Source organism: Triplophysa rosa, linkage group LG2, assembly GCF_024868665.1.
Source record: "Triplophysa rosa linkage group LG2, Trosa_1v2, whole genome shotgun sequence".
Lineage (NCBI taxonomy): Eukaryota > Metazoa > Chordata > Actinopteri > Cypriniformes > Nemacheilidae > Triplophysa > Triplophysa rosa.
In genome coordinates, this window is record NC_079891.1 from 9,208,444 (window position 1) to 9,236,155 (window position 27,712).

Below are 27,712 nucleotides of genomic sequence, written 5' to 3' on the forward strand. Positions count from 1 at the left end.
TAAGGATAAAAGAATCTGTGAAATATCCAGGTATTCATATCCCTAAAAATAGACAGTCGTGTGAACATTTTTTTTCTTCTAAAATTAAGAAAAAAAGTATTTTGAATAATTGGCTACTAAGAGATCTTATTTTTGGAAGAGTTTTACTATCCAAAGCTGAGGGTCTTTCCAGATTTTTTTTATCCTGCTCTCTCCTTTTTGTAGAAAGAATGTATTTCTTCTTTATATTTCTCTCTTTTGTTTAATTAATTTATTGATTATTATTATTATAATATTGTACGTTTTCTGAAGTGATGACTGCCATTTAAACATTGAATTCAGCATACAAGAATAAAACGTGACTCACCACATCCAGATTTACATCTCATCAAAACAGCAATATAATAACCCTTCAATCGTCACAGGAGTAAAATAACAATAGAATCAGCTCAATATCATTCTCTTTCAACAGTGTAAAGACTACTTATTTAGTTATACTCAAGTTATTTATTTCCTATTAAGCGCTAAAGCTATTGAATCTTTCTCCCATCTTCTCTCTCCTCGGGTATTGCGCCTATCTGCCGAGTCAGCAAGTAGGTGGTCTCTACCAGCAGTACTGATATTTATATTTATATATGTCATATACTGTATATAGATATTTACAATATTATACATGATCAGTTTGGGTTACACAGTGCTTCATTTTGCAGTAAAGTTTAACTGTTTGGTTAAGATTGTAATTGTTTTTGTAATTGTAATTGTTGTAATTGATTGTAATTGTAATTGTTGTAAGATTGTAATTGTTGATTGTAATTGTAACTGTGTAATTGTTTTGAAAGCAAATACATTTCTTTGGAGAAGAGTGTCAAATCGACACAGAAAAACTGTAACATACATACTGTAATCCAGTGGTTCCCAACCCTGGTCCTTTGATGCCATTGAATAACCTTTTTGTTCCATAAATAACCTTTAACATCTGAAGACCAAAAGGTTCTTTGTGGTGAAAAAAAGGTTCTTCATAAAAAAGTAAGAAAGAGATGGTTCTTTAAAGAACCTTTGACTGAATGGTTCTTTGTGGAACCAGAAATGGTTCTTCTGTGGCATCACGGTGAAGAGCATTTTAAGCAACTTTATTTTTAAGAGTGTAGGGAGATTAATTATCACACTAACCAACATTTGGAGCGGGTCTAATGAGTACAATCAGGTGTTCTATATAGGGAGATATCTAAAACATTCTGGGAGGGGGGCCCGAGGACCAGGGTTGGGAACCACTGCAGTAATCCATAGGGATTATTACTAAAATCATTTAAATAAATTTTAAACAAATATGCATTTTGTATTGTATTAAAAAAATTATAATAAAACATTTTGTTTTCTGTACAACATAGCTGTAATCTCCCATTCCAATGCAAATCAGAAGTTGTAAAGCTAATATTTTTTCCCCCATAATAGTCTACTGTATATTGTACACATAATAACATTAACTTCTGTTCCTTAATAAAACATATTTACTTAAAGAGCAAAATGTTTAGTGATGTTAGCTTGCTAATCGTAATAAACGCAACAACTTTATTAAACCAGACAATATTATTAGAAGATTAGCTGCTGCATTATGAATCATTTGAAGTGGATTTATTGAACGTGCTGGAAGACCGGCTAGTAGAATATTGCAAAAGTCCTGTCTAGAAGTTACAAGGACCTTAACAATTAGATGAGGCCGATTATTCCGGATTTAATATAGTCCAAATCTGCATGATCATGGTATCCTTGCAATGTTATCGGTGAAGGTCATCAAAGGTTAAAGTGCTATGTAGAGGGATGAGTTAATGATTTGTGCGAGCAATGGTGGAGATAGTAGGAGATGGAAAGAGACTGAGTTAAGAGGGCAGGTAGGGTGGCTGGAGAGAAGTTTGGAGACTTCAGATTCACTGATGCAGAGTTCACACTGATGATGACATAGAGCAAGAACATGAGGAGTGCATTTGAAAATCGTGCAGTGTGAACTCATCAGCATAGACAGCTAATCAGGGTTAACAAGACAAACCTGGACAAAATTACATGAACAAGGACATGGTTAATTTTTGTAAGGGTGCATTGAATTTAAAAGTTGCTCAGTGTGGACTATCAAGTGGCATGTGACAGCCGAATTACTGCTGACATCCCTTGAATTAAAAAAGATGATTTATTCATTATAATTATTAACCTTTTAAGTTTCATTCATTTTGCACAGTATGTATAATGTATGATGTTTTACAAATTTAATGTAAAAATCTGATGTTCTGATGTGAAACTGTCAGGTTGGGTGGGGGGATTATACCTTGGCATAAATTGCTTCCCCCTTTATTCTGCCACACTAAAAGTGGCAAGTTAAAAGAGCCCATATCACCCTATGCTATAATTTTATTCTATTTTATTTCTGTTCAGTTTTGTTAAATAGACAGGAGAGAGGTGCATGCAGAAGGAGTAAATTATTATGGTTTAATTCTGAGGCTCTGCACGATACAACAGTAGAATAGAACAGGCACATACGAATAGGGAGAGGGAGAGGGAGAGAGAGAGGGAGAGAGAGAGGGAGAGAGAGAGTGCGCAGTGCTGCAGCAGTATCCCTCTTAATGAAGGGTTCTCAGGTCTGCCTGCCCGACTAGTGCTGCAGCGGAGGGGAGACTGAGACGGGGCAAGACTCCAGTGCTGCAGGACCGCATCAGAAGCACGTTGTTCCAAACACAATATTCCTACCAGTTTAGATCTTTGGAGCTACACAGCCACTATGGCACAAGCCGCCAAACATCTGCGCAAGAATAAGGACCTAGAGGCTCTCGCCGAACAAGAGAGAAAGGAAAAAGAAGAGGAAAAGGCAAAGAAAAGAAGCCGCTCACGGGATAAAAAGCGCAAGGTAGGAAAGAGAGATGAATTGACAGCGGGAGAAAGTAAGGGTGAACATGCAGCAGTATTAAAGGCAGGATGCTTGACAGCAGAATAACACACGGCATGCAGCTGCTGGTTACGTACACAAGTGAGGTAATTCCACAGAGAAGTACATCATTATAAAGGTGCTCTGTAAAGACTGAAAAAGACAACCCGAGTTTGTAATAATCACATTACATTAAACATGTATCAAAAGTACATTTTAATAGCCTACATGTATTACAAGTATTCGATTTTTTAATACATCTTTCTTAAAATAATTATTTTATGTATAATGTGATGTTCATTCTCATGTAACATAGGTTAAAAGGGGGATTGTATCCTATTTAAATTATATATTTTTAATTCTTACTTTAACCTCGTATTAATTATCACTGTGTTCTATAAAAAAAACATATAAAAATCAAAAAGACTTCATTTAAATATATTTACACAATCTATAATGGCACCAGTACATGATGCATCTATTATTTAGGCCATGTACTGTATATGTTCTGTATGTAGGATAGCTTTAACACTTCCAAATGATTTCTGCTGCAGAGTTTCAAATTACAGCAGATCATACTGTGCTCAGATCTGTGGTGGGATGCATAACAGTAATCTCTCTCTCGCTCTCTCTCTCTCTCTCTCTCTCTCTCTCTCTCTCACACTTTCTCTCTTTCTCTCTCTCGCTCTCCCTGCGCTTTGTCTCCCTCACAGTTATGTTCTCCTAAATATGTTCAAGTTAAATATAATGCTTGATTGTAAATTTTATTATAAGGCTATGAAAAAGACATCTTGCCACATAACATTTAAGCATAATAATCTGCACTTTGTGTTATATACACTTGTGTGACAGATGTCTTAAAGTTATTTTGTAAAACATTAGCTTTAAAAGCGGCTTTGTTTATGCCACATGCATATTTTGCTATACAGGTTATTTTGGACAACAGTGGTTAAATTACTAATAGGGCATTATTGTGTGTATTCACCACCTAAGTGAAGTTTTCATGGAAGTAAAAGTGAAAGTTAATGAAATGGCAAAAGGTTGTTCTGGGGTCTACGCAAATATTCGACATGTATGGTTTTAAGGATAAAATTGTAAATAAGATTTATAGTATACAGTCATTTTAAATTAGTTCAATTTAACTATATGCAGCTTTACAAAATACAATAATATTGTTATTCACCTTGAATCAGTTCAAATGTTGATTCAATTCAGTTCAATAACAATGTCAATGTTGAAAAAATAGTCCGTTTTTTAAATGGAATCGAATCATCTATAAAGCTTTGTAGAGAACAATGGTGTCATCATCCAGCTCAAGTCAGTTCAAGTTTTGCTCTCACATATTTTTATTGAATATTAAGTTTAAACTGCAAGCAAGACAAAAGTGACAATGGCAAGGAACTCAAACTTTTCTGATAACAGAAACAAGTTCTTCTCTGGTCAAATGAATGTACATGATATGATTTATGATTCCAGGCTGCATCATATTTTGGATTTATATGACATGTTTTAATCAAGCTCTGTTTGGGGACCAATATATTTTATGTCTGCATCTGGTGGAAGGTACTTTGACCAGCAGAGGTTGTGTTCTGCCAATAGTGAATTTAGGGCTTATTTGTGTCCATTGCAATTACATTATGCTTTAGATCGGCATGGAATCTACTCTTGCACTCTCTGACAAAAAAAGCACATGTTCATATTCATATAATCAGTTAGCCTTATTTAAAGCTAATTTGGCTTTTGTCCATTTTTATCATAGTTTAAAGGTGCAGATTCAGCACAATCCCATTTCTTTTCATTCTTAAGAAAATGTTTTATGTGCTGTGAAGGAGAATTAATGCTTTTTGCTCACCTTGGAAAACATTTTCCCCGTGTATTTTACATATTATAACGTATATGTCTTGTCCAGGATCATATGTCCCAAAATGTTGATGCATTTCGATTACTTTTACATTTACGATTTACTTACGGATTTTTATATCCATAAGTTTTACATGTCGTTAATGGATCCAAATTTTCAGGTGTTTAATTCTTAAGTCATGTCATTGGTTGAGTCAAAATGTGATATGCGCAAGCCAGGGGATCAGGGTTTGGCTGGTGATTTGTAAAATAGTAATGCATTTTTGTCAAAGACAGATTGAATTCAGAATAATGATTAAAGCATTGATCAAGCCCATCAACACGGTCAAAGCTTGTGCGGTTGTGCAACTCTTTGTGGGCTCAACATTTTATTTGGTAAAGTTAGACAGTTTTGATTTATATGCTGTTTAATGTTTGATGGTCACATTTGCTTATGCATACTGTAAGTATCTTCTATCTGCTTCTGGTTTATGTTGTATATTCGCTTGATTTTTTAATCCGATTGTTGTACTCATAAGATGCCTCAACTCATCAATGGTGGAGAAGCATTGTGTCATAAATGGCAGAAAATATTGTTAAGGGAAAATAAACAATTTTACAGTAGTTAGCCCCTTCTATTCCCCAACATTTTTATTTTGCCCAACACTGTGAACAACACGTATTGTATCAGCCAAGCAACTGTTGTTGAGATTAATGGGAATGTTACCAAAAGCATACTCCTTGTTCTATAGACTCACTTGGATCAAAGACACATAGCAATGTTTTGATAGCACAACTGAGACACATGATTGCACTGTCCATGACATCAATGGTTTAGAATTTTCACCAGTCAGAGCTACAAATTTAAAATAACAGAACTTAACTTCTGCAATATTTTCTCCTCAGAATAAGTAGTGCAATCTAAATCACTGACCTCAGCAGCACAGGCACATTTCAGCAGACCTTCCTGCTGAGCTAAGCACTAAGCTCTTAGAATCCTGCAGCAGAAAATGCTTACTCTGGCTGATTGACTTGTCGATAATATGTAGCTTAATTAAACATGAAATCTTATATCACATGCTGGATATATAGGTGGATGTATGGATGTGTGGAGGATTGGATGACAAGATCCTGGAAATGATGACAATTTTTTTTATGTTTGGGTAAACTATCCCTTCAAACGGGTAAATATAGCAACTAAACTGAGATAGCCCAGAGGAAATGGTATTGTCCAGAGGTTGCACTTTCATTGCTCAGGAGATTTGAGTTCCTAGTTGTGTTGCATTTAAGTATCAACTTAGTCTCAGATGTTTCTCCTAAAATTGCTTAGGAGAGATGAAGACAGAAATAAAGCCATACAATAAACACAAATTTAATAAAAATAATTTACTTGTAAACATTCAGAGAGTCTAGTATCTTACATTTTTTGTACACTAAAACGTGAAAAGTCTACTAATATTCTAAGAGTATTTTACTAAATGGAATAGAGTGATTAAAATAAAAATCATTCACTCTTTTAAAAGTTCTCCTTCTGAGATTATCATTATATTAATTTCCACTGTCCATGGTGATAATTCACTCTAAAAGGTGCTAGGTTGTTTTTGACCCATGCGTAAATATTGGACAGAACACACATTTCTTAATTGTAAAAGAATTCAGACCTCCCCAACTCAAAAATTTCTAGTGACTGGTAACATCAAACATTTTCAGTTGGCCTAATTGAATTTCTGTTATTTGAATTTTATCAACTGTGTTAATAGTCTGTTAACATTAGCTCAATGAGAAATATGTTGAGCCGATGGAGAAAAAAAAACATGTATTTGGCCCAATTACACACTTTAAATTGTAGTAGCACTCTTTTTTTGTTTTGTTTTGCTTTACCTATTCTAAAAATGTATATATTGATAAAATTATTTGGTAAAGCAACCTCACTAAATTGTTTATTCCCCATTGTCACAAATAAAACCATATTATACCATGGTCTGTTTGAATACTGGATTCTGATTGGCTGGAAGGTGTGCATTAAAAGCCTTTAAAGCATGGGTAGCTCCAGTCAGTTTGATTACATTCAAAATTAACTGACAAAATAACCGTCATTTTAACCTGTTTGATCTAAAATGACACTGTAAACATCAATAAAAGCTTTAACTTGGCAAATAACCATTGTATAAGTGGGATGCGGCTTGCTGTGCATTAAGTAAGCAATAATTGACAACGGGCGTTCAATTATTCGAAAGTTAATGCACACCCGGAGGTGGTAAATCGATTATTCCGTTTATACCACGGTTACCACACCACAGGACATTGTTCAAATGTTTAATTTCAATGTTTTTCATGTTATCTTCTTTAAAATGCTGTTGATGGTAGGGCTACTTTCTTGCGCATCTCATTTCCGTTAGAGCGAACGGACGCGGAAGCTTGAGCCACGTGGTATGTGCGTGCGTGCGTGCGAGCGAGTGAGTGTGTGAGTGAGAGTGTGAGTGAGAGTGCAAGATCGCGTGTGAGTGAGAGATCCTGCGTACACCTGCGTGTTTGCGGTAATGTGACAGAAAAGCCAATGATAATAAATGAGTTGTTCCTGGTATTGTTTCTATCTTCAGCAGTAAACATAATCTCGCAAACTTTTTAGAGTAGGTCTATCAAAATATATTTGCTATCAGTTATAAGCAGCTTGAAGAGGAAAACGAATCAGTATGCTATCAGTGTTTATTGATGCATTTTGTTTTTCTATTTAGTTATTTTATTTGTTCGATTTCAGTATATGTATTTCTTGTTTTTGAAATGCTTTGTTTATTGAAACGAACCTGCGCACGTTTCCATTTAACAGTAAAGTTTGACATTACATACGTCAGATCAAGAGCTGGGTGCAGTATGAGGTGGTGTCCTGTAGGCTACACTATAACCCTGTGGTTCTCAACTCTAGCCCGCGAGATCCATTTTCCTGCTGAGGTTAGCCCCAAAAACGTTTGTCAACCAATCAGATTGAAGTATTCAACTCCGCTTCGCGTCGGGTGGTTCTTCGCCTCCACGTCCTACATTAAAATCCTTTAATGCATGGCTAGCCCTGGATTATTCCTTACTTAAATCACTATACACTAAACACTCAAGCTACATGTATTATGCCACATTTTATTAAAACATTATTTAAATCTACAATAATATTGTGAAAACACAAATCATAGATTCAAGTTTTGTGCACAGTATAGCTTTTTTGGTAAAGTTATCGTTTTTGTTTCATTCTGTGATCTCCTAACAACATTTGTACCAAATGTTTAGTAAAAATATTGTTATTGTCAGAAAATGGAAAAGCAGCTAAAAAAAAGCAGAAAATATGTTGTGAGACCTCAAATACAGCAAAGAAAACAAGTTAATATTCATTTTTAAACAACACAATACTAAGATTTGTACATGTGTTTAAGTTAAAAAATGAATATTTTATGGAATAATGCCTTGTCATTCTCTCTGTCTTTCACATTGCTGTTGCGAGACTTTAGATGTCACTTCTGTCCCTTTACTATTATGTTCAATGTGTACAGCAAGCCAAAGTGGACAATAAATGCAAAGTCTTTCAGGTTTTCCAGCAGACCTAGATCCAGCAGTGCTCATGTGCTAGAAATTCCTAGACATTAACATAAATGGCCCAACATTGACTTAAGTAACTTTTTTTAAGTAAATTATACTGTCATGTTTTAGCAGTCTCATGGCGGCTTTTGATAACTCAGCGCAAATTACACCATAAGTGCTAACAGTATCACACACACATATGCAATAAATACATAAGAAATACTCACTAGCTGTGTGTCTGAAACCGCTCCCTATTTCCTATATAGTGCACTATATCGGGTGTCCGCCATTTTGTAGTGGTGTCTGAAACCTGGGTGAAATACTTCATTCCATACATTCGTTCACTTTTTTTTACCCACAATGAACTCTGATTTTGAGTGTACATCCGATAAATAGCATTCGCTATATAGGGAATAGTGAACAAGTGAGCGAATTCAGAAACAGCTACTGTAAAAGTCATAGAGTTCCCTTTACTAAATGGTGCCTCGTGTGTTCAGACCTAAAATATGTGCTTAACATTGAGAAAAAAGCAGGGTTACAACAGAAACGAAACTTTAGGTAACTTTAACCGAAAGAGAAGTATGGGCTAAACCAGGTTATAAAATGTAAACATGTCTTTGTGTTAAAATGACTGAACTTACATTCGGTTTAACTTACATTACTTAAAAAATATAGAGTTAAATACTCACCATAATTTGGAAATGAGTGAAACAAGCATTTGAATCCACTAAACTGACGTTTTTTTTCTCCGGCACATGCGTAAAGGCTGCAAGGTTAGTTTGGCCAACATAGGTTTTTCACTTCTGCTGATAGATTGGCTGAGCACAATAGAGGGTATGCATTGACCTTGAGTGATAAAACATTCAGCAAAATGGCTGCTTTCCATAGGGTAAACAAGAAACCGGGAATTAGTTGCTAAAATTACAAGCAGCTGGATTCGACGGTGATCCTTACAACTACCTTACGACTTACAAAGGAATCAGTTGTTCATGGTCTTGCATACCCTCTATTTAATATGTTCAGTGGATATATACTGTATATTTAATTTTAATTTCAGACCTTAAGCTATAATAACCACAATGCATATTTTAGTTTGGAGATAATCATTTAGTTTGCTGTTTGTAATGTCAATATTTAATTGTCAGTTTCTACAATTTTTCAAAAAATATTTTTTTTTACAGTGTGGGTTAAAAATTACCCAATGATGTAGGAGCTGATGGTTAGTGCTCCTACATGTGGTGTGGTTAAGCATTGGGCACTGTTCGGATTGGCTGTGTTTTGTGATTGATTGTCGAGTCCAGCCCTTTTTTCGCGTTCAGTATGGACAAACAAATTGCTTATCGCAGGAATCTCATCGCATCCCATTTGGTTTGGATGCGGAGTAAAACGTCAAAACATCCCTTACCTGAATCGATATGTGATTAAGAAGCAGGGCCGGTATGTATAAAACTGATCAAAAATGGTCTTAAGTGTAGTCTTAAACTTTAACTTAAGTGTCAAAAAATTCTTAGTAAGAAGTAGGACTTTTTTAAGAGTAGGAGACTTTTATAAAGAAGCTAAAAGCAACTTTCAGTAAAGTTTAAGACTGATTCTTAAGTTCGGACTTAAGTGTTGTAAATTAAGGACTACAATGATTTAAACACAAAATGGCCGCCCTTGGCCTCTGAATCAGTCAATAGGGAGCCTGCAAGGGTGAAGTCAGAGCAGCATTACACCTTTTATTCATAACTGAATTAAGAAATTACTTAATTCAGACATGACATTGATATATATATATATATATATATACCGTATATAAATTTTTATATACAGCTGCAATCCATAACTTAAATAAACTTAAAATTTAGTATTGGGCAAGTACATAAAAAATAGTGTTGAAAACTGTCTGCCTACCTTCCCCTGATTTACAAGAGCAATCTTATAATAGTGATTGATATATTGAGCTGTACGATTTTGTGGGAAATGTAACATTGGTTGACTTCCACCCGTATGAAGATAAATGCATACAGTAACCTGCAATTAAATTTTTCAAGCAAAAAAAATTGCTGTTTCAAAAATTTATTTTGCATTATGCACAAAAATCTTACAAATATGTATCCATTTTTGACTTGGTTTCATACACTTTTAAATGAACAGTTAATTTAAATAATTAAGCTGCTGAATCACATTCTATTACACTCAAATCTGTAGGCTATATAAAGAAAAGACCAAAGCTGCAAATCCTTAAAAAATGGATTTAACCTTTTTTGTATTATATTATTTCCTTAACTCCCTGTCATCATATCATTCCAACACATTGTTTCTTTGTTTGTAAAGTCCACGGTATCTGCCTCTGTACTGGCATCTTTTTACTCTTAACTAGGTTAGGAGAACTCTTCAGCTCTCTTAAATAATTTAGGAGCTAAGACCTAGTCTTAACATGTATGAACCTTTAAGAATCACTCTTATCAGAGTCCCTGGAATCCACAGTTCATCGCCTTAGAATTATAAGGTTCTATTTGACATTTTGGTCAAAACTGAGATATTCACATATCAAAGAATAAGAATAACTTATTTACATTATGGCATGTTTTTTTTTTCAATGTGTACATTTTGGGATTTTTTTAAACAAAACAAAAAGGTTCTATCTTCAAAATCAAATTATAATTTGGTTCTATAAAGGCCTCTTTACACAGCAAAGGCGACACAGAAACCGAATCTGAAGCGGCATAAAACCGCGAAAATGTGTATTTACACTGATCGTTAATGCGGCTCTAAAGCGTCATAAATGCATTTACACAGGAATTAAAATTATGCAAAATAATGCTGAACATAACCACAAAAGCACAGTTCTAACAATATGCAAATAAAATAATGTCTTAAATTAAACGATATAAACTACAAAAAAAAAAATACTGACACTAATATTAACAATGCATACTTTGGACAAAAGCAATATTAGGCTATAAATGCAACATTTTAAATGAATTTCCTAGCTAACAAACACTCCATAGAAATTTGTTATTAGCGGTCACCTCACCGCATATTGAAAGACGCCAAAAGTTGTTTTAAAGAGCCTGAAAGTCACTGTCGACCAGGTAAATGAACAGTTCCGGTGTTGTAACCAGAACATTGTCGTGTATGAAATATTGTCCTCAATCGGATGCGTTTGGAAATATAACGACAAAATCAAGCATTTCAATCCTAGCCCGATGAGACCCAAATCATTTACGCTCCTAGGGCCGGGCATCTGTGCACAAGCGCTACTGTCCTCACTCCTACTGTCCTCACTTTACGATCTGGACCAAAGCACACTTACATTATTATGATGCGACTGTTTTGAGGTAAGAGAAGCACACACGCTCTCATCACAATAGAGTAATGTTAGGTTTGTGCTTTATTATGTGTTCGACTTCATGCGAGTGTTGCGCAGACCCATCCGCTTAAATAACACGAGAGCTATTTAAATAACTCCTGCGGTACTGCATAATGTCCAACAAACCTAATATTTGAAGCAGTTTGAGACGCGGTAACACAGGTCTGCATGTGATCGTGTCACCCGTATAGGAAGGAGAGGAGCTAAAGGAGGAATTTAAACAATTCATGTCCAAATTTTAAAAATCTGCATTCCGCGCCCAGTCACAAACAATCACACTCCAAACATTTTTTCTAAATTAACTTTAAAAAGAAACGAACGAAATAAATTTAATTTGCCATTAAAAAGTAATCTAAACTATTTTAATGGCTGAAAACAGTCTCAAAATGTACGTTCATTTACATTTACATTTATGCATTTGGCAGATGCTTTCATCCAAAGCGACTTAAATTGCATCATACTATTTTGATTCTGAGTATGTCCAATCCCTGGGATCAAACCCATGACTCTGACATTGTTAGCGCCGCATGCTCACTGAGCTACAGGAATTATGCATTCAAAATGTGCCACAGCACAAACAAAAACACTCAAAACATTTTTCCTCAATAAATCATTTTATGAAGAAATTAAAAGAAAAATTTATGTTTGAATTATTTTTAAAAATCTGCGTTGTTATTATTATCCTAAAACAAATGTTGCTGTGTGTTTTTTTCTTCATCTTCACTCTCTTGCTTTCTGCTGAAATGGCAATGGGTGACGTAGTTTAGAGCGGCTTTAATGCACCTTCATTTACACTTAACCTGAGCTGCATAAGAGTCGCGTTTGATAGGGTCTGAGGAGGGTCAGAGCCGGCATATTTTAGATCGGCTTTCATGCAGCATTGCGTCTTTACACAGAAATTTGATCCGCCTCAGAGCCGCCTTAACTCGCCTGTGTAAAGACGACATAAGGTGCCTATCAGCACTTTGAATGCACACAAGAGGACCAATCAGGATCATGTGGCTGGAAGCAGTGCAACACAAAACAATGTTTAAAAGAAACCTCAAGGTTAACTGTTTTATTCAACCTGGGCCCGTATTTATCAAGCTTCTGAGAATTACTCACAAGAACACTGCTAAGAATTGACTTAAGAGTAAAAAAATTTGTGGCTCAAAGCTGCGCTTAAAAGTTGGTTATAAAGCAGCTCAGTCGTAATTTAAGTGAAGTGTAGGACTAAATCTAAAATGTTAGGCTTAGAAATGATTCACAACACTTTGCTGTGCCGCAAACGGGATTTTGGATGAAGACATTGGCATGGACCAATCACTGAATAGATTTCCTTATTTAAGAATATTCTCTGATACACTCACGTTGAATGGTGAAATTCCTAAAAGGAGTTTATATTCAACACACATATGACAATAAAGACTTTTCAAGAGAATACATTATAATATAGACATTGGAAATGAAAGATAAACACATTTCATAATTACCCATTTTAAACCAGTGCTGAAATTTGTTTTATTTGCTTTAGTCGAATAGTTTCGCTTTAAACACAATGCTATTTTCTTTATAAATGATTTCTTGCGTGTGAAATCACACATACAAAATACATTTTTTTTGCAAAAATAATTCATTGCAATAGAGCATAACAAGATGATCCATAGCAATACGTCATAACGAGAACGCGCAACAGTACTGATGATCCATAGAACATAACTCGAATGCGCGCAGCATTAATGACATACACGGAATGTGTGCCTTTTATCTTGCGCACAAAGATGTTTGTTAAATGTATTAATTTTGATTATGAAAAATTATGTGTAGATGTTCTTTCATTAATAAATGCCTTTCGCAAATTCATACTTTAAAAAAAGTGCGACCCAAAATTACGCCTATGCAGGGGAGTGCCGAATTTATGCATGTATAATGTGGAATGATACGGTTCCATTGGCCAACCCCTCTGTCCACCACCACATGTCTCTGGTTGTGTCTGAAACCACTCCCTATCTCCTATATAGTGCACTATATCGTGTTTCCGCCATTTTGGAGTGGTGTCCGAAACCTGAGTTGAACTACTTCAATCCCTACATCCCTACAAGCCACACAGGTGTAAGATAACCGTTATGTCAAATGTCCACGACAGTACTATCATACGCAGGTTATATTACGTCAGTGTCTGAAATCGTTCACTCATTTTCATTCACTTCTTCCCCATATAGTGGACTCAAATGTCATTCGCTATACCGGGAATAGTGAAGGAGTGAGCGAGGGAACGGTTCCAGACACAACATCTGTATCCTCAGCGCCGTCACAAGCCCCTAGTGGCAACTCCTAAGCACTTGAGACCTCTTGAGCTGTCTTAAATAATTGGGAGAGTAAGAGTGATTCTTAGCTTTAAGAAATTTGATAACTTGCTTTTATATTTAAGTTTGGAAGTAGGAGCAAATTTCATGAATTCTCAGCACTTAAGACTAAAATGGCACTTTGAGAAGCTTGATAAATATGGGCCCTGGTCTCATAGGAAATACGTAGGCCTACCTCTGTACACTGTTTGCTGTGCCACAAAATACATCAGGTACATATTGCAACCCGGTATCACAATTTCCAACAACAGTAACGTTAACAACACCATATTATTTATTATATTGGGGTGAGATGATTTTGAATTTAATCAGACGTCGTATTCAGATTTATTTTTATAGCGCTTTATTTGTATTGTACAATAAATAAGCAGCTGTACCCAAAAAAAAACTAAAAAACAAAAGAAAAACACATGTTAGCCAAACATAGCATAAATAGATATAACCTTAAAAAGTAGTTGTGTAACTTGGAAAGCTTACCACAACATCTCTTGAGACCTGGGCAAAAAGTGTCATGATATATCCAGAACGTGATGCATGATGTGATACACTTGGAAGCTGTATTCAAGATAGTGTGGGTTTAGTGTGCGTTAAGGGCACTGCACTTTGGCGTTTAAAAGACATCGGAAAAACTTGCGCTCTTACTTACTGTAGCGTACACGCACTCTCAAGTGGCCAAGACCGCAAGTGGGGGTATTTGGACGCAGCCTAAATAAAACGCCACTGGGTGCATTCCTGGAGCGCGATCGTCAGCAATTAAAACCTGCTGTGCTCACCCAACGATATCATACGTTTTTAAAAGACTCGAAACGCAACGACCTTACCTGCCTTTATACTGTTTTTGCTCAGTGTTTGCAATAAATACCCGTGTCTGAATTTTGTTTCCTTGTTGTGTGTATATGTGTTTGGGAAATGGGTAGTTTTAGGTTTAGGGTAGGAGTGGGGTTAGGTGCTCTAAAATATACATTAAAGTACAAATAATAAGTATTTAGAAAATCGTTTCAGAGGCAAAATGGTGAAACTGACTATGTTTACATGTGCATCAATAATGCGATTATTTCCAATAATCAGAGTAAGGACATAATCGCAGTAACATGTTTACATGACATGAGAACAACTTTTTGCTCCCGTTTACATGGAAGTTTTTATTATTTGATTGTTTGCTAATACACAGCACAAACGATGATCTCAGATACAGTAGGTGAGTGTTACTGGCTATTGTAATATATTCGCGCCAAATGCAAAACACTGTTATGTGGACGTATTTTATGGTTATTCGGCGCCGTGATGAATATAGAAATGGGATGGAAAATGTCTCCGCAATGGCAGTGTATGCTGTCATCGTGCTCGCGCTGTTTTTGTAAGAAAAAAGAGCAGAGACTGCTGACAGCAAGTTGTGTTGACAGTTAAACTTCAGACTGTCATGTTTACAATGAATTTCCGCTTAAGGTGCATGACAAAAGCACATGTGCACCTTGATCAGAGTAGCATAAATGCGGTTAAGGTGTTTACATGCCTTCATATTGCGATTAAAACCGACGTACGCTACATATGTTATTTCGATTATGCTTACTGCATTCATGAGCTTAATCACATTATTTAAATCGATTGCGTTTACATGAGGTAAAGTGTAATCGCAGTATTGCAAAAATCCCATTATAATCGCATTATGAGGGTGCATGTAAACGTGGTCACTGACACGCATACTCTAGCGGACCATTGGCGCCCCCATTGAACTTTTGTGTCTCAAAACTGTAGCAATATGTACCTGATGGTATGTATTTTGTGGCGCTGCAAAAAGTGTACAGAGGTATGTATTAAGTAATTAATGCTCTTTGATGCTTGTTATCTTAAAATTAATTAGATTATGAGTCTTTAGCCTGGGTTTTCACAGGGTCACAAATGTTTACATGCTGATCAATAATGCTAATGCTAAATGTAGATAAAAATGTAATGGTTAATAAAATATCACAAATCTGGTCGAAAGGTTGGAGACATATAGCAAACAGTAAACAGACTGACAGATACAATACTTTAATATAGCTGCATTTTATTTACTGTTGTGTGTCCATTTACCTTCTTTGCGTGTCTGCACTACTGTTGTTAAAATAAGCAGGTGTCTGCTGCTCTTCATGCTGTGCGTCTTTGGCGGGAGAGAAGCAGCACGCGCGGAGTGGAAAGGGTTAAAATGAAGCGTGTTTGGCGCTAGATAAAGATATAGTGGCAAAATATAAATTACATAGCTAAATGTTCCAGAGAGCGCGTGTGATGCGATTCTCCATTGTGTAGACCTGCGGCTCAATTTAAACGACCGAACTAGTCAAATGTTTTAGGCTATGTCTGGCGGTCCGGATGGAACGGCGCAAAGGTCCTGCAGTTTGCCAATTGAGGATGACTTTTGCAGATACAGCCTTATAATTCTAAAGTGATTTTTCAGAACTAGAAGGTTCTATCTGTGTTTGACCTGTTCCAAAAATCCCCATTTACAAATTTCAGAAAATGTTGATATTGTACATTTAGAATACATTTAGGTTCTCTGTCTTTTTCACATACGAAAGAGATTCCCCATATCATTTTTGCTATATGAAATGAAAAACTTTGAAGCTCAATATCTCAAAACTTCTCAGAACGCAGACAGAACTTTGTAATTCCAAGGAGATGAGTTTTCAAGCCTCTCCTGTAAAAGAGCAATCGGTAACACTTTAGAATAATGGTCCGTTGTTAACAAGTAACTATGCAGAAAGTAATAGGCAGTACTACATTAACACTTACCTTAACACTATTAACTAATATAGAAGCAAGATTAACTAAGCAGTAAGTAATAGCTAATTTAGGACAAAGGTAGTTCCTTATTTGGTATTTGATAATTACTAAAGAAAAATGCCATCATTGACAGCTACTTGCGAACTATGACCAATTAATAAAGAAAAAACAATTAATTACTAATCTCAACATTAACGTACATAAAGTGAAAAATAGGTTGTTTGTGGAAACTAATTTATGAATAAATACAAATACCAAAAGCCAAATACCAAAACATGAATGGATATATTCTACATATATAGCCTATCCATAGAGATATATTTCATGTAGTACTGCCTATTACTTTCTGCATAGTTACTTGTTAACAACGGACCATTATTCTAAAGTGTTACCGAGCAATCTGGATAACACGGTTAGGTAGGCAAGATTATTGAAAAGGTTGTTTTCAATCTACTCAACAAATAATACATGATATTCACTTAAATTCTGATTCAGCCAACATATCAGTTCTGGTATTACTAGATCTCAGTGCTGCTTTTGACAGTAGATTTTCTGGGTTTGTCCATAACCCTCTGGGACTCTGCGGTCATTTTGACCGAAACATTTTACATTTTGAAATGTTGAAAATCGTAGCTTCATCAGAATGATATGACACTTGGTGACCTTTTTCGTATTAGCTATGTGAAAAAAATGGACATGATTCCTATATGTTAAAGTGTCACAAAAAAGTCACACTTGGCTCCTTTGCGATAAAAAATGATCGACATAGGAAATGAATGAGAAATATAAAAAATATAAAAACTCAGAGCCAAAACCAAACCTTTTGGTGGTACAAACTACAAATAAGCCACTGTGCAGAAAAAAGTACACAGCAATCAAGGGTTGAAATATTATTTTTAAATAAAAAATTTTGAACAAAAATGTATTGCATATATTTTTCCTAAAAAACGTTATAGGAGCCAAGTGTGACCCCTAGATAAGAGGCCCAGTAAACTGAATGAAATACCAATTAATTGCTAAATGTTTGTATAAAGTGTTTGAATTATCACTTTCCATTCCTTATTTTGTTAGATTTTTTAATTGTCAAGAGTAACAGGGCTGGACTTTATAACCGGCTCTGGCATTTTGGACTATATCGGCCCACATACAGTACAACACGATCACAAATACCACCCTTCTTTGCGCGCCCTTAAATATGTGTTTTATTCCATAAAAGCACTACAGCCATATAATGAGTAGTAAGCAGTGAGAGAGCTGACACAATAAATACTTCTAAAAAGTGTCATATATTAATTATAATTTTTTGAAAGGTCCTAAAAATATACTATTCACCCTAAAATCACTGCCAGCTAACTTACTGTTAATGTTGATGAAAGGTGGTTGACCACATAATGTTAATATAACATAATAATATAACATAATTTTTGCACCTTTTTTTACAGAGGTTTAAAGTTTTATAACACAGGCCAAACAGTTGTAGCACAAGTATAAAACAAAAAAAATCTTTGAAAAAAAAACACAAGTGTAGGTCATCTCATAAATAGACACCTTTAATGTTACATACAGATAGATCAATTAGGGCCATATCATTTTTAGTTTTTTTCCTTTTTAATTTTTCCGAGTTCTGTTTCAATGCTTTACTAATACAATAGTAATACATTTGTCCCTAAAAATACTTTAGTATACAGCAGTAAAACTCTTAGGTACTATAGTATTTCTGAAACTTACTATAGTAAATACTAAACTATACTATAGTGTTTACTACAGTTTATTCATTTACTACAAGTAAAATATATTTTTTAATCTGGTTGAAATTAACCAGACTTTTATTTTGGTGGGTTGTTGCAAAGACGCTTGAGTTTCAGTGTGTGTTTGATGGTAGCTTCACTCAAATCATGAAACGTTCGTAAAAAATAAACTCAGAACAGCTCTGTGGGTGAAGTTCACGGGTTCATGTCCTTGTATAGTGAGATACAGACAAATCCACCAGTGTCACGCTTGTAACATGTTAAACTGCACAAGTAATTCACTTGTATACACACACAGAACAAGCAATGACATATTTAAATAGTAGAACTTCGCTTTCAAGATTCCTTCCCCCATATCGCACAGATCATAAGGCTCTAGATAAATAGACTCAAATAGACTCATAAAACTAAATAAAAACAAAAATAAATAGTGGTGCACCATCAGTTAACCTCACACAATGACAATCGCACTTCACACAAACACGCGGCTCTGTCTCATGTCCTTGCCAAACTGTATCGCACGCGTGTATGTATTATTCACACATAATTTTGCAAATAGGTAGTTTGTCTATCACTTGTGTTTTTGACTCAGTTTTATCAAGCGGTATCACTATTTTGAAAGCAGTTCTGCTTACTGCAGGGCAGGGCAGGCTCTACACTAACTTCTCCTTTCCTCATTCCCAATCTCCTCTCTCTGCTTGCCGATACTTCTATGGCCACGAACATCATGCATCCGGGTACGATGCTATGCTACACATACAATGATAGGTCTGCACAGCGATGCAAGAAGTTTAAAACTCCCTGTCAACGCAAAATATTTGCCATAGAAACCAAATCAGATATTGCAGAAAACACGGGAGCGCTACGGGACATACAAATGGGATCTGAACAGTTGCTATACACAGTGTGGACAATCAATCATTTAAATTAGAAAAATCGGATTTGGACTCATAGTCTATTTATTAGTCTAGTTATTGCACTGTGAATGGCTATAAAGCATGACCGTAACCCCCGAGCGACACATAGTGTCGCAAAGAATATAACACGTTGAGATCCTGATCTGCATGAGATGAGACGCAAATACAGCATGGGGTTTGATAAATATTTTATAATACTGTAACATGTTTAAAATGTTGTTAAATAGCCACTATAGTTAATGTGCGCTGCACTTTATATAATTTGCTTAAGGGGTCTGTTATTTGATGTAGTTGGAGTTCAGGATGCTCCGCCCCTTGTTTGTGTGTGAGTGTGGAGCGGCTGGGGGAGGAAAAAAGGGAGCCCGCTGGTGCAAGTGAGGTTCTCTGATATAGCCGGGGTGTGTACGGCGTGGGTTGTGGCCGACAACAGCCCAGAATAAACACCCCTTTATTCCAGAAGTCGTCTGGTTATTGTCTGAGAACGTTACAATTGGTGTCAGAAGTAAAAACATTTGCAACAGCTGGAGACAGACTCGAGGGTTAGAAGAGCACATTAGCCATAGCCGCTGCTAACTGCCACTGATACAATGGATAGCTCGGTCCGCATAAAGATGGAAGAAGACGACGGATTTGCTGGTGCGGCGGCTATGCAGGTTGAGCGCACCGCATCAATTTTGCATCAGTTTGACTCAAATAAGGTCAAAACAGTGCCATGTGAAGCTGCGAGCGCTGATGTGAGCCGCCATTATGTGCCGCGTGCGAACGTCATGACGTCAGTCGGACGGGACGCCAGCACGTCGGTTTCGTGAGAGACGGGAGGCCAGAATGTAAACAAAGATGAACATTTTAAGCCGGTTGGAATAAAAACGCCAAAATACTCTGGGAGATCGGATTGGGAGGCTTTTCATGCCCAATTTGAGTTATTAGCTCATGCATCTAGTTGGTCAGGGGAACAAAAAACCCTGAGGCTCGCTCTGTGCTTGACAGATGATGCACTTTCATATTTGTTGCTGCTTGACACTAGTGAAAGAGCTGATTATGCTGCATTGGTCGGGGCCTTGAAGCGGCGCTTTGGATAGTGTTTCAGATCTGAACTCCTCCGTTATGAGTTACACAGCCGTCAAAGAAATCCAGGAGAACCTCTGCGATCCTTGGCTAATGATATTGAGAGTACAGCGAGGCGAGGTTATGCGCACATTCCACCATCAGTGCAGAGTGAGCTTGCACGGGATCAGTTCATCAGAGCTCTTTCACCACCCGAAATGCGCATCCATACACAGCTGGCACGCCCACTTAATCTGTCGGAGGCCTTAGAGTTGGGGCTGGAGAGAGAAATGGTTGTTGAGGCTACAAAGCAGGGGTCAGTAACGGACCCTTTTCTCCCAGTTAGAGCAGCTGGAGGCAGTGGGGGGCGACCTCAAAACCTGAATGAGTAGAGGAGATTACACAAATGATTCGTGGGTTGGTGGTGCCTCCACCCAGGCGGCAGCAAACACAAAACCGACTTTGCTAGGGGTGTGGTCAGCAGGGGCACCTGGTTAAGGAATGTCCAGCGCAAGCTAAGGAAGTGGGAAACAGGAAGGGGGCGCAGTAGGCGGGACGCTGCAGACCCCCATGCTCATGTCCCGTTCATCACCAGAACAAACAGATAAGCTCCCTAGGAACAGCCACATATGGTGGTGGTGGTAGGAAGAACAGCTGTATCAGACTTTTGCCATACTCCTATTTGCATTGAGGGCACTGCATGCAACGCTTTAGTGGAGACCGGATCTACCATTACAGTGGTTCGGCCGGAGGTGGTGCCAGAGGGGACACTACTAGAGGACACGGCGGTTCAACTCCGTACAGTGACTGGCGAGATGGCACCCATGAAAGGGAAAGGACTATTGACATTGACATTGACTGTGGGGAAAAAGAATATGCAGAATCTGGTGTGGGTGGCTAATGTGCAGGACAGTTGTATCCTGGGTTTGGACTTTCTGAGAGACCGTGGCTGCCAGTTAGATCTGTCCAGATCCACCATGAGTTGTAGCAGTGGTTAGGTGGTGAAAATGAGACCACCAGGAATTTGTCACACTGATGGACTGACAGTTGGGGCAAGTCTCTTGGGGGATGGCAGAAACTCATTCTGCACAGAGCCACGTAATACAGCCCAGCAAAACCCCATGTTATCTTGCACAGGACTAAAGAGCTGTGATGAGGGGGTACTGGTCTTCAAGAGGGGGCATCGCCATTAGCAGTGCCTTCTGCTGCCCCTTCAGTTGTCATCTGTCCCGCAGCAGGTGTGCAAAGGGAACCAGACAGAAAAATAAGATTGGCTCTGCTGGAGATAATGCAAAGGAGCTCAAGTGACCTTGAAATGCAGCAGCAGGGACAACTGTGGCAGCTTTTGATGGATTTCCTGGACTGCTTCTCCTGTGATGAAGGGGATCTGGGGCAAACTTCCCTGGTTCAACATGACATTGACAATGGAGATTCAGCCCCTATACGTCAGGGGCCAAGACGTATGCCATTAGATTGGCAGGAGGCTGCGGAACAGGCTTTGGAGAAGATGCTGTCCACTGGTATAATAGAGCCTTCAGACAGCCCCTGGGCATTTCCGGTCATCATGGTCCCTAAGAAGGGAGGTGAGTGGGGCTTTTGCACCGATTACCACCGTCTCAATGCCATAACACGGAAGGACTCGTACCCTCTTCCACGTGAAGATGAGTGCTTGGATCTGGTTGCTGGTTTTCGTCACTGGACTTGAGGAGTGGATACTGGCAGGTCCAACTAATGCCAGAAGCTCGGCCCAAAACGGCTTTCTGCACAGGAAAAGGTCTGTGGCAATTTAAAGTTCTTTGTTTTGTCCTTTGTAATGCGCCTGCCACATTTGAGTGTTTAATGGAGAGGGTACTCGACGGCATTCCGCAACATCAATGTCTGGTGTTCCTAGACGATATACTGGCACATGGAAACTCATTCAATTCTGCAATCACAGCCCTGGGGGCAGTGCTGGAGAGAATCAAGGCCACATGCCTGAAGCTACACCCAGAGAAATGCCAGTTTTTGAGTAGAGAGGTGACCTTCTTGGGGCATCTAACAGGCAGAGAGGGAATCAGAACGGTGGATGACAAAGTGAGGGTAATTCAATAGTGGCCAACCCCGGTGAACCAGAGAGAATTAAAGAGCTTCTTGGGTCTGGCCTCCTATTACAGGAATTTTGTACAGGGTTTTTCCTGTATAGCTTCTCCTTTGTATAGGCTCCTGCGGAAGGATCAGAGTTTCATCTGGTCGGAGGGCTGTCAGGAAGCTTTCAATTCACTGAAAAAAGCCCTGATAAGTGCGCCTGTTCTGGCACCCCCGGACCCCCAACTACCCTTTGTACTCGATACTGATGCGAGTGGAGAGGAGGTCGGGGCAGTATTGTCCCTAATGTGGCCGGATGGGGAGAAAGTAGTAGCTTATTTCAGCAAGGAGCTAAACAGGGCTGAAAAGAGATACTGTGTCACTCGACGAGAGCTGCTGGCCACAATCTCTGGCATCAACCATTTCAAGTACTACTTGTGTGTCCGCCAGTTCACCATATGCTCTGACCATGCTTCGCTGCAGTGGCTAATGTCGTTTAAAGAACCAGAGGGTCAAATGGCACGTTGGCTTGAGGAGCTACAATGTTACGAGTTCACTGTGTTGCATCATGCAGGGGCACGACATGACAATGCAGATGCCCTGTCAAGACACCCTTGTAGTCAGCAGGAGTGCAGGTACTGTGAGCGGAGAGATGCCAGAGAGTTTGAATTGAGCCTGAGTAGATATGCCGGGAGTTACAAGAGGTGTGGATGTAACGGAGTGGGAGAAAATCAAAGGAAGGACCCAGACTTGCAGTCTGTGATGCTTTGGTTAGAGGCAGAACAGCAGCTGCCCTGGGAGGAGGTGGCAGCCCTCTCCTCATTCACCAAGGGACTGTGGGTCAAGTTTCACTGTCTTTGATTGATAGAAGGGGTCCTCCTGCGAGCGTGGGTGGTGCAAGCAACAGGAGAAAGGAGATGGCAAATAGTGGTGCCTAGGAACATGTGTGAGGCAGTGCTGAAAGCTATGCATGGCTCGTCTGGGACCAGCTATTTTGGGGTGACAAAGACACTTCGGCAGGGATGGCTGAGTCGTGATGTGGAGGACTTCTGCAGGCATTGCAATCTTTGTGCAGCACACAAAGGGCAACAGGGGCAGTCTAGGGCTGAGCTGCAGCAGTTTCCAGTGGGAGAGCCGATGCAGAGGATGGGGGTGGACATCAATGGGCCATTCCCAATGAACCACCCAGGGAAATTGCTTTGTCTTGACCGCAATGGATTACTCCACCAAATGGCCAGAGGCCTTTGCATTGCCTGACCAAGAGGCTGAGACGGTTGCCAATGCGCTGGTAGAGGGCATGTACTCCCCTCAGAGTATCCATAGCGATTAAGGGAGAAATTTTGAATACATATTTTGGATACACATCTGTCACTTGTTTTAATGGCATGTCGCTCTGCAATCCAGGACTCTACCTCATGCACACCAGCCCTGCTCATGCTAGGCAGGGAGATCAGGACACCAGCACCAGCAGAGCTGGCATTTGGACGGCCCCCAGAAGCTCCACCTGTTCCTGCAGGACCTGAATACGCTAGACAGCTCCAGGACCATTTGGATTCCGCCCATGCGTATGCCCCGAGGCAGTTAAGTAATGCAGGGATACGACAGAAAAGGGCTTATGACCTGCATTCCCAGGGACGCCACTTTGAGGTTGGAGAATTGGTTTGGGTTTACAGCCCAGTTGTGCCCCAAACTGGACAGCCATTGGGTGAGACCATGCCCAGTATTGGAGAAGCTGGAAGAGGTTGTGTACCGTGTGCAGTTGCTGCCCCGGGGGAAAAGGGGTACTGCATTGGGATAGGCTGGCACCATATCGGAGCTCTGCTACACCGCAGTTTGACACAGTGCTTCCTTCACATGCCGCTGAGTCTCCAAGGGGGCCGGAGAGGGAGAACCGACCAGTTAGATTGGACACTAAGTGCCAGCCCGCTGCAGCATTGCCTGAGGACTGTTCGCAGAACTCTGAAGAAGCAGCACTGGAAGGTCACTATCAGACGTCCCCAAGAGGACGTCCAAGGAGGAGGAGAAAAACCCAGGCTAGATTTAAAGACTTTGTCCTCGGGGACGAGGACTTCATTAACAGGGGGGTAGTGTAACATGTTTAAAATGTTGTTAAATAGCCACCATAGTTAATGTGCATTGCACTATATATAATTTGCTTAAGGGGGCTGTTATTTGATGTAGATGGAGTGCAAAAAGCTCCGCCCCTTGTTTGTGTGTGAGTGTGGAGTGGCTGGGGGTGGAAAAAATGAGCCTGCTGGTGCAAGTGAGGTTCTCTGATATAGCTGGTGTACGATGTGGGTTGTGGCCGACAACAGCCCTGAATAAACACCCCTTTGTTCCAGAAGTCGTCTGTTTATTGTCTGAGAACATTACAATACTTTAAAACTGTCCTTGGCCTGTCCCCATAGTTGTGGTTACACAGCAGCATTTTAAATTCAGATATGTGAACTGCACAACTATTGTGTGGTTTACAGTGTAAAAGGTGTATAAATTGCTGAGTGTTTTTAATAAAATGGATTGTTCCAGTTCTTGATCATTAGCCTCACTCAACTATGTAAGATTATTATTTACACCTGTTGCTATGGTGGACCACTAGTGCACATGACAACGAAATTTAAAAAGCAAATATAAGTTCACAACACAACGGAATCAAGCTACAACACAACGGAATAAAGCCACAACACAACGGAATCGAGTCACAACACAATGGAATAAAGCCACAACACACAGGAATCGAGTCACAACACAACGGAATAAAGCCACGACACAACGGAAATGCTACCGACCACTAGGGGGCACCAAAGTTCTTATTATTGTTATATATTTTTAGGTGCACATTCGGCACTTCCGTGCTTGGTTCAGTGCAGACAGCAGCAGGAGAGAGATCCGGGAGAGCATTAAGGATTTTCTCGCTGATTATTAAAGCCGAGGACAAACATTCTAAGACTTTTTCTTTCAACTGGAGCGGATTCTAGTCTTTGACAGTCAGAAAAGAGCACACGACTGCTTCAGACCACTACACACATTAACACATTACATTACTGATGACGACTGGACTTTCTGCTAAACCAACAAATCTATTGATCTATTTACTGATATAGATGAGCAAGCTTTGCATTATATTCCCGTTTCATTAGTCATAAAACCGCAATGCTCAATGCTCACGTTTTTTACAATTGGTTATGCGTTAATTGTTTTAGAGGTTATGCATGCATAATAAAGGTTAAATAAATTGGTAATGAAAATAATATTTAATCGAGTAATCAATTATTCGTAACAGTAAAAAAACGAATGCAGACTAAGTCCAGAGCTTGCACACTGAAACTGAGATAGGAGACTGTGGCATTGTCTGGATCTAAATGCAGACTTAAAGTTGAAAAGTACTTTAATCAAAATAATAATAAAAATTACAACGTGTTTTGATCGCTGGATCGAAATTTGATTGCTTAGCCATGTTTAAAACAAGACTGTATGTTCTTCTGTACCCTTACATGCCCACACAGCGTAAACAATAGCTTTTATTTTCGATTGACAATATTTAGCTTTAGATGGCTATTATGAAGGTATTTCAGTAGCAAAACTTGAGAGCATGTAGATTTTAATTTGTGAACTTGTAAAGTAAGTATTTGTACCTGTACACTAAAATGTACACTCACAGCCCCAATGTCAAAACTTGTAAAATAAAAAACTGAAGTTGAATATTGAGATTTGCACTCGTAGACAAAACTCACAAATCTGTCTTCTGAATTTGAAGTTGCAGAAAAATAGTCACAAACGTGTAAACTGGCACTTACTAAAATACATTGTCAGATACAAATGCATAGCACATATGTACACGTTTTCCTAGATTCAGATTTGAATTGCAACCACAAATAGGCATAATTGTTAAGGCAGAATTTCAATGCAAATAGGCGACAATGCAATGCAAATATAATCTTATGGTGTATTTACAGTATATATGATGTTTGTGTAAAGGTTATTCGAAGCACCGGGATTATCCTCTGTTATTAGTTTTGAGCGGCAGTCGTGAATGTCTAGCTCATTTTCAGTGGGAGACATGCGGTTAGCTGCAAAACGTGAGGGTTTCGTTGGCGGCATGGAGGTGGTGCGCAAGCGGTGCCCAAATCCTTCCACTGGCACGGCTCTTCGCAAGCGATCTTTTTGTGAATGGCATCCACGCTGGCTTTAACGTATCAACATTTTAGTGAGCTCAAAACACGGAGAACATAGTTTTAATAATGGAATTCCCAAAGTTATATGACCTAACAAAAAGAAGACAAATACAGAGATTTAAATAAAGAACACAGAGTGGGTTGATTTGCAAGTTAAAATACACGATACATGCAAAATGTCATAGTAAACTGTGCCTAAAATGAACGTCATTAGTATTAGTCATTACCGCAAAAATTTCCTGCATATTTAAAATATACATCAACTTCAGGCTGGTTAGTGACCTTGAACGTCCGACCAGAGACATTTTCACTATGAGAGACAGCAGCAGCACAGCAACTCTGTCCAACTGCCAAGTCTGGTGAAAGGGCCATAACATACATTGGAATGTCATGACTAGCCAATCAAAATCAAGCATTCAAAAGCGTTGTGTAACAAGTCTCAAATTTGTTCATATGAGATTGTTTGCCATTGACATTCAGTTTTTCCACAGTAGAGCACACATTCCTTTTAAATGCTTTACACAAGCAAAACAGGCTAACAAAACCACTAAAACAACCCCCAGCAAAACGCGCACCTCCTACCCGGCATGACCTAGCTTTATCATGCCGAAAGTGCCCCCTAGTGGTCTGGAGCATTTCCGTTGTGTTGTGACTCGATTCCTTTGTGTTGTGGCTTTATTCCGTTGTGTTGTGAACTTATATTTGCTTTTTAAATTTAGTTGTCATGTGCACTAGTGGTCCAACGTATGTTGCAGTGCAAAGCAACAACACTCAACATAGATCAGTAGCCAGGTTTCGATTACCCTTTGAAATAGCGCATTGAAAATACGGCCAATGGAAACACGTCAATTACTAAAAAATGCCCATGTATCTCATGTATGCAAGTTCTCACGCTCGTATGATGTGTTTTTTCAGGCAATAAGATGAAGGCATATTTTGCAAAACTGCAATGGAAACACTTTTGTCGTATTTACAAGTCACGTGGCATATAAAAAATTCACATGACCATTCGTG

The 27,712-nt window shown here is 38.6% G+C and overlaps 1 protein-coding gene across 1 annotated transcript in view; it reads left to right on the plus strand.

Annotated features, from left to right (window-relative positions):
• Positions 1–2,606: 2,606 nt before the first annotated feature.
• The window catches only part of ank1a (ankyrin 1, erythrocytic a), a 371,228-nt gene continuing 346,122 nt past the window's right edge, over positions 2,607–27,712 (plus strand). Inside the window, exon 1 of the mRNA XM_057351699.1 lies at positions 2,607–2,872. Coding sequence (XP_057207682.1) covers positions 2,747–2,872 — 126 coding nt within the window. The 5' untranslated portion in view covers positions 2,607–2,746. The remainder of the gene's footprint in view (positions 2,873–27,712) is intronic.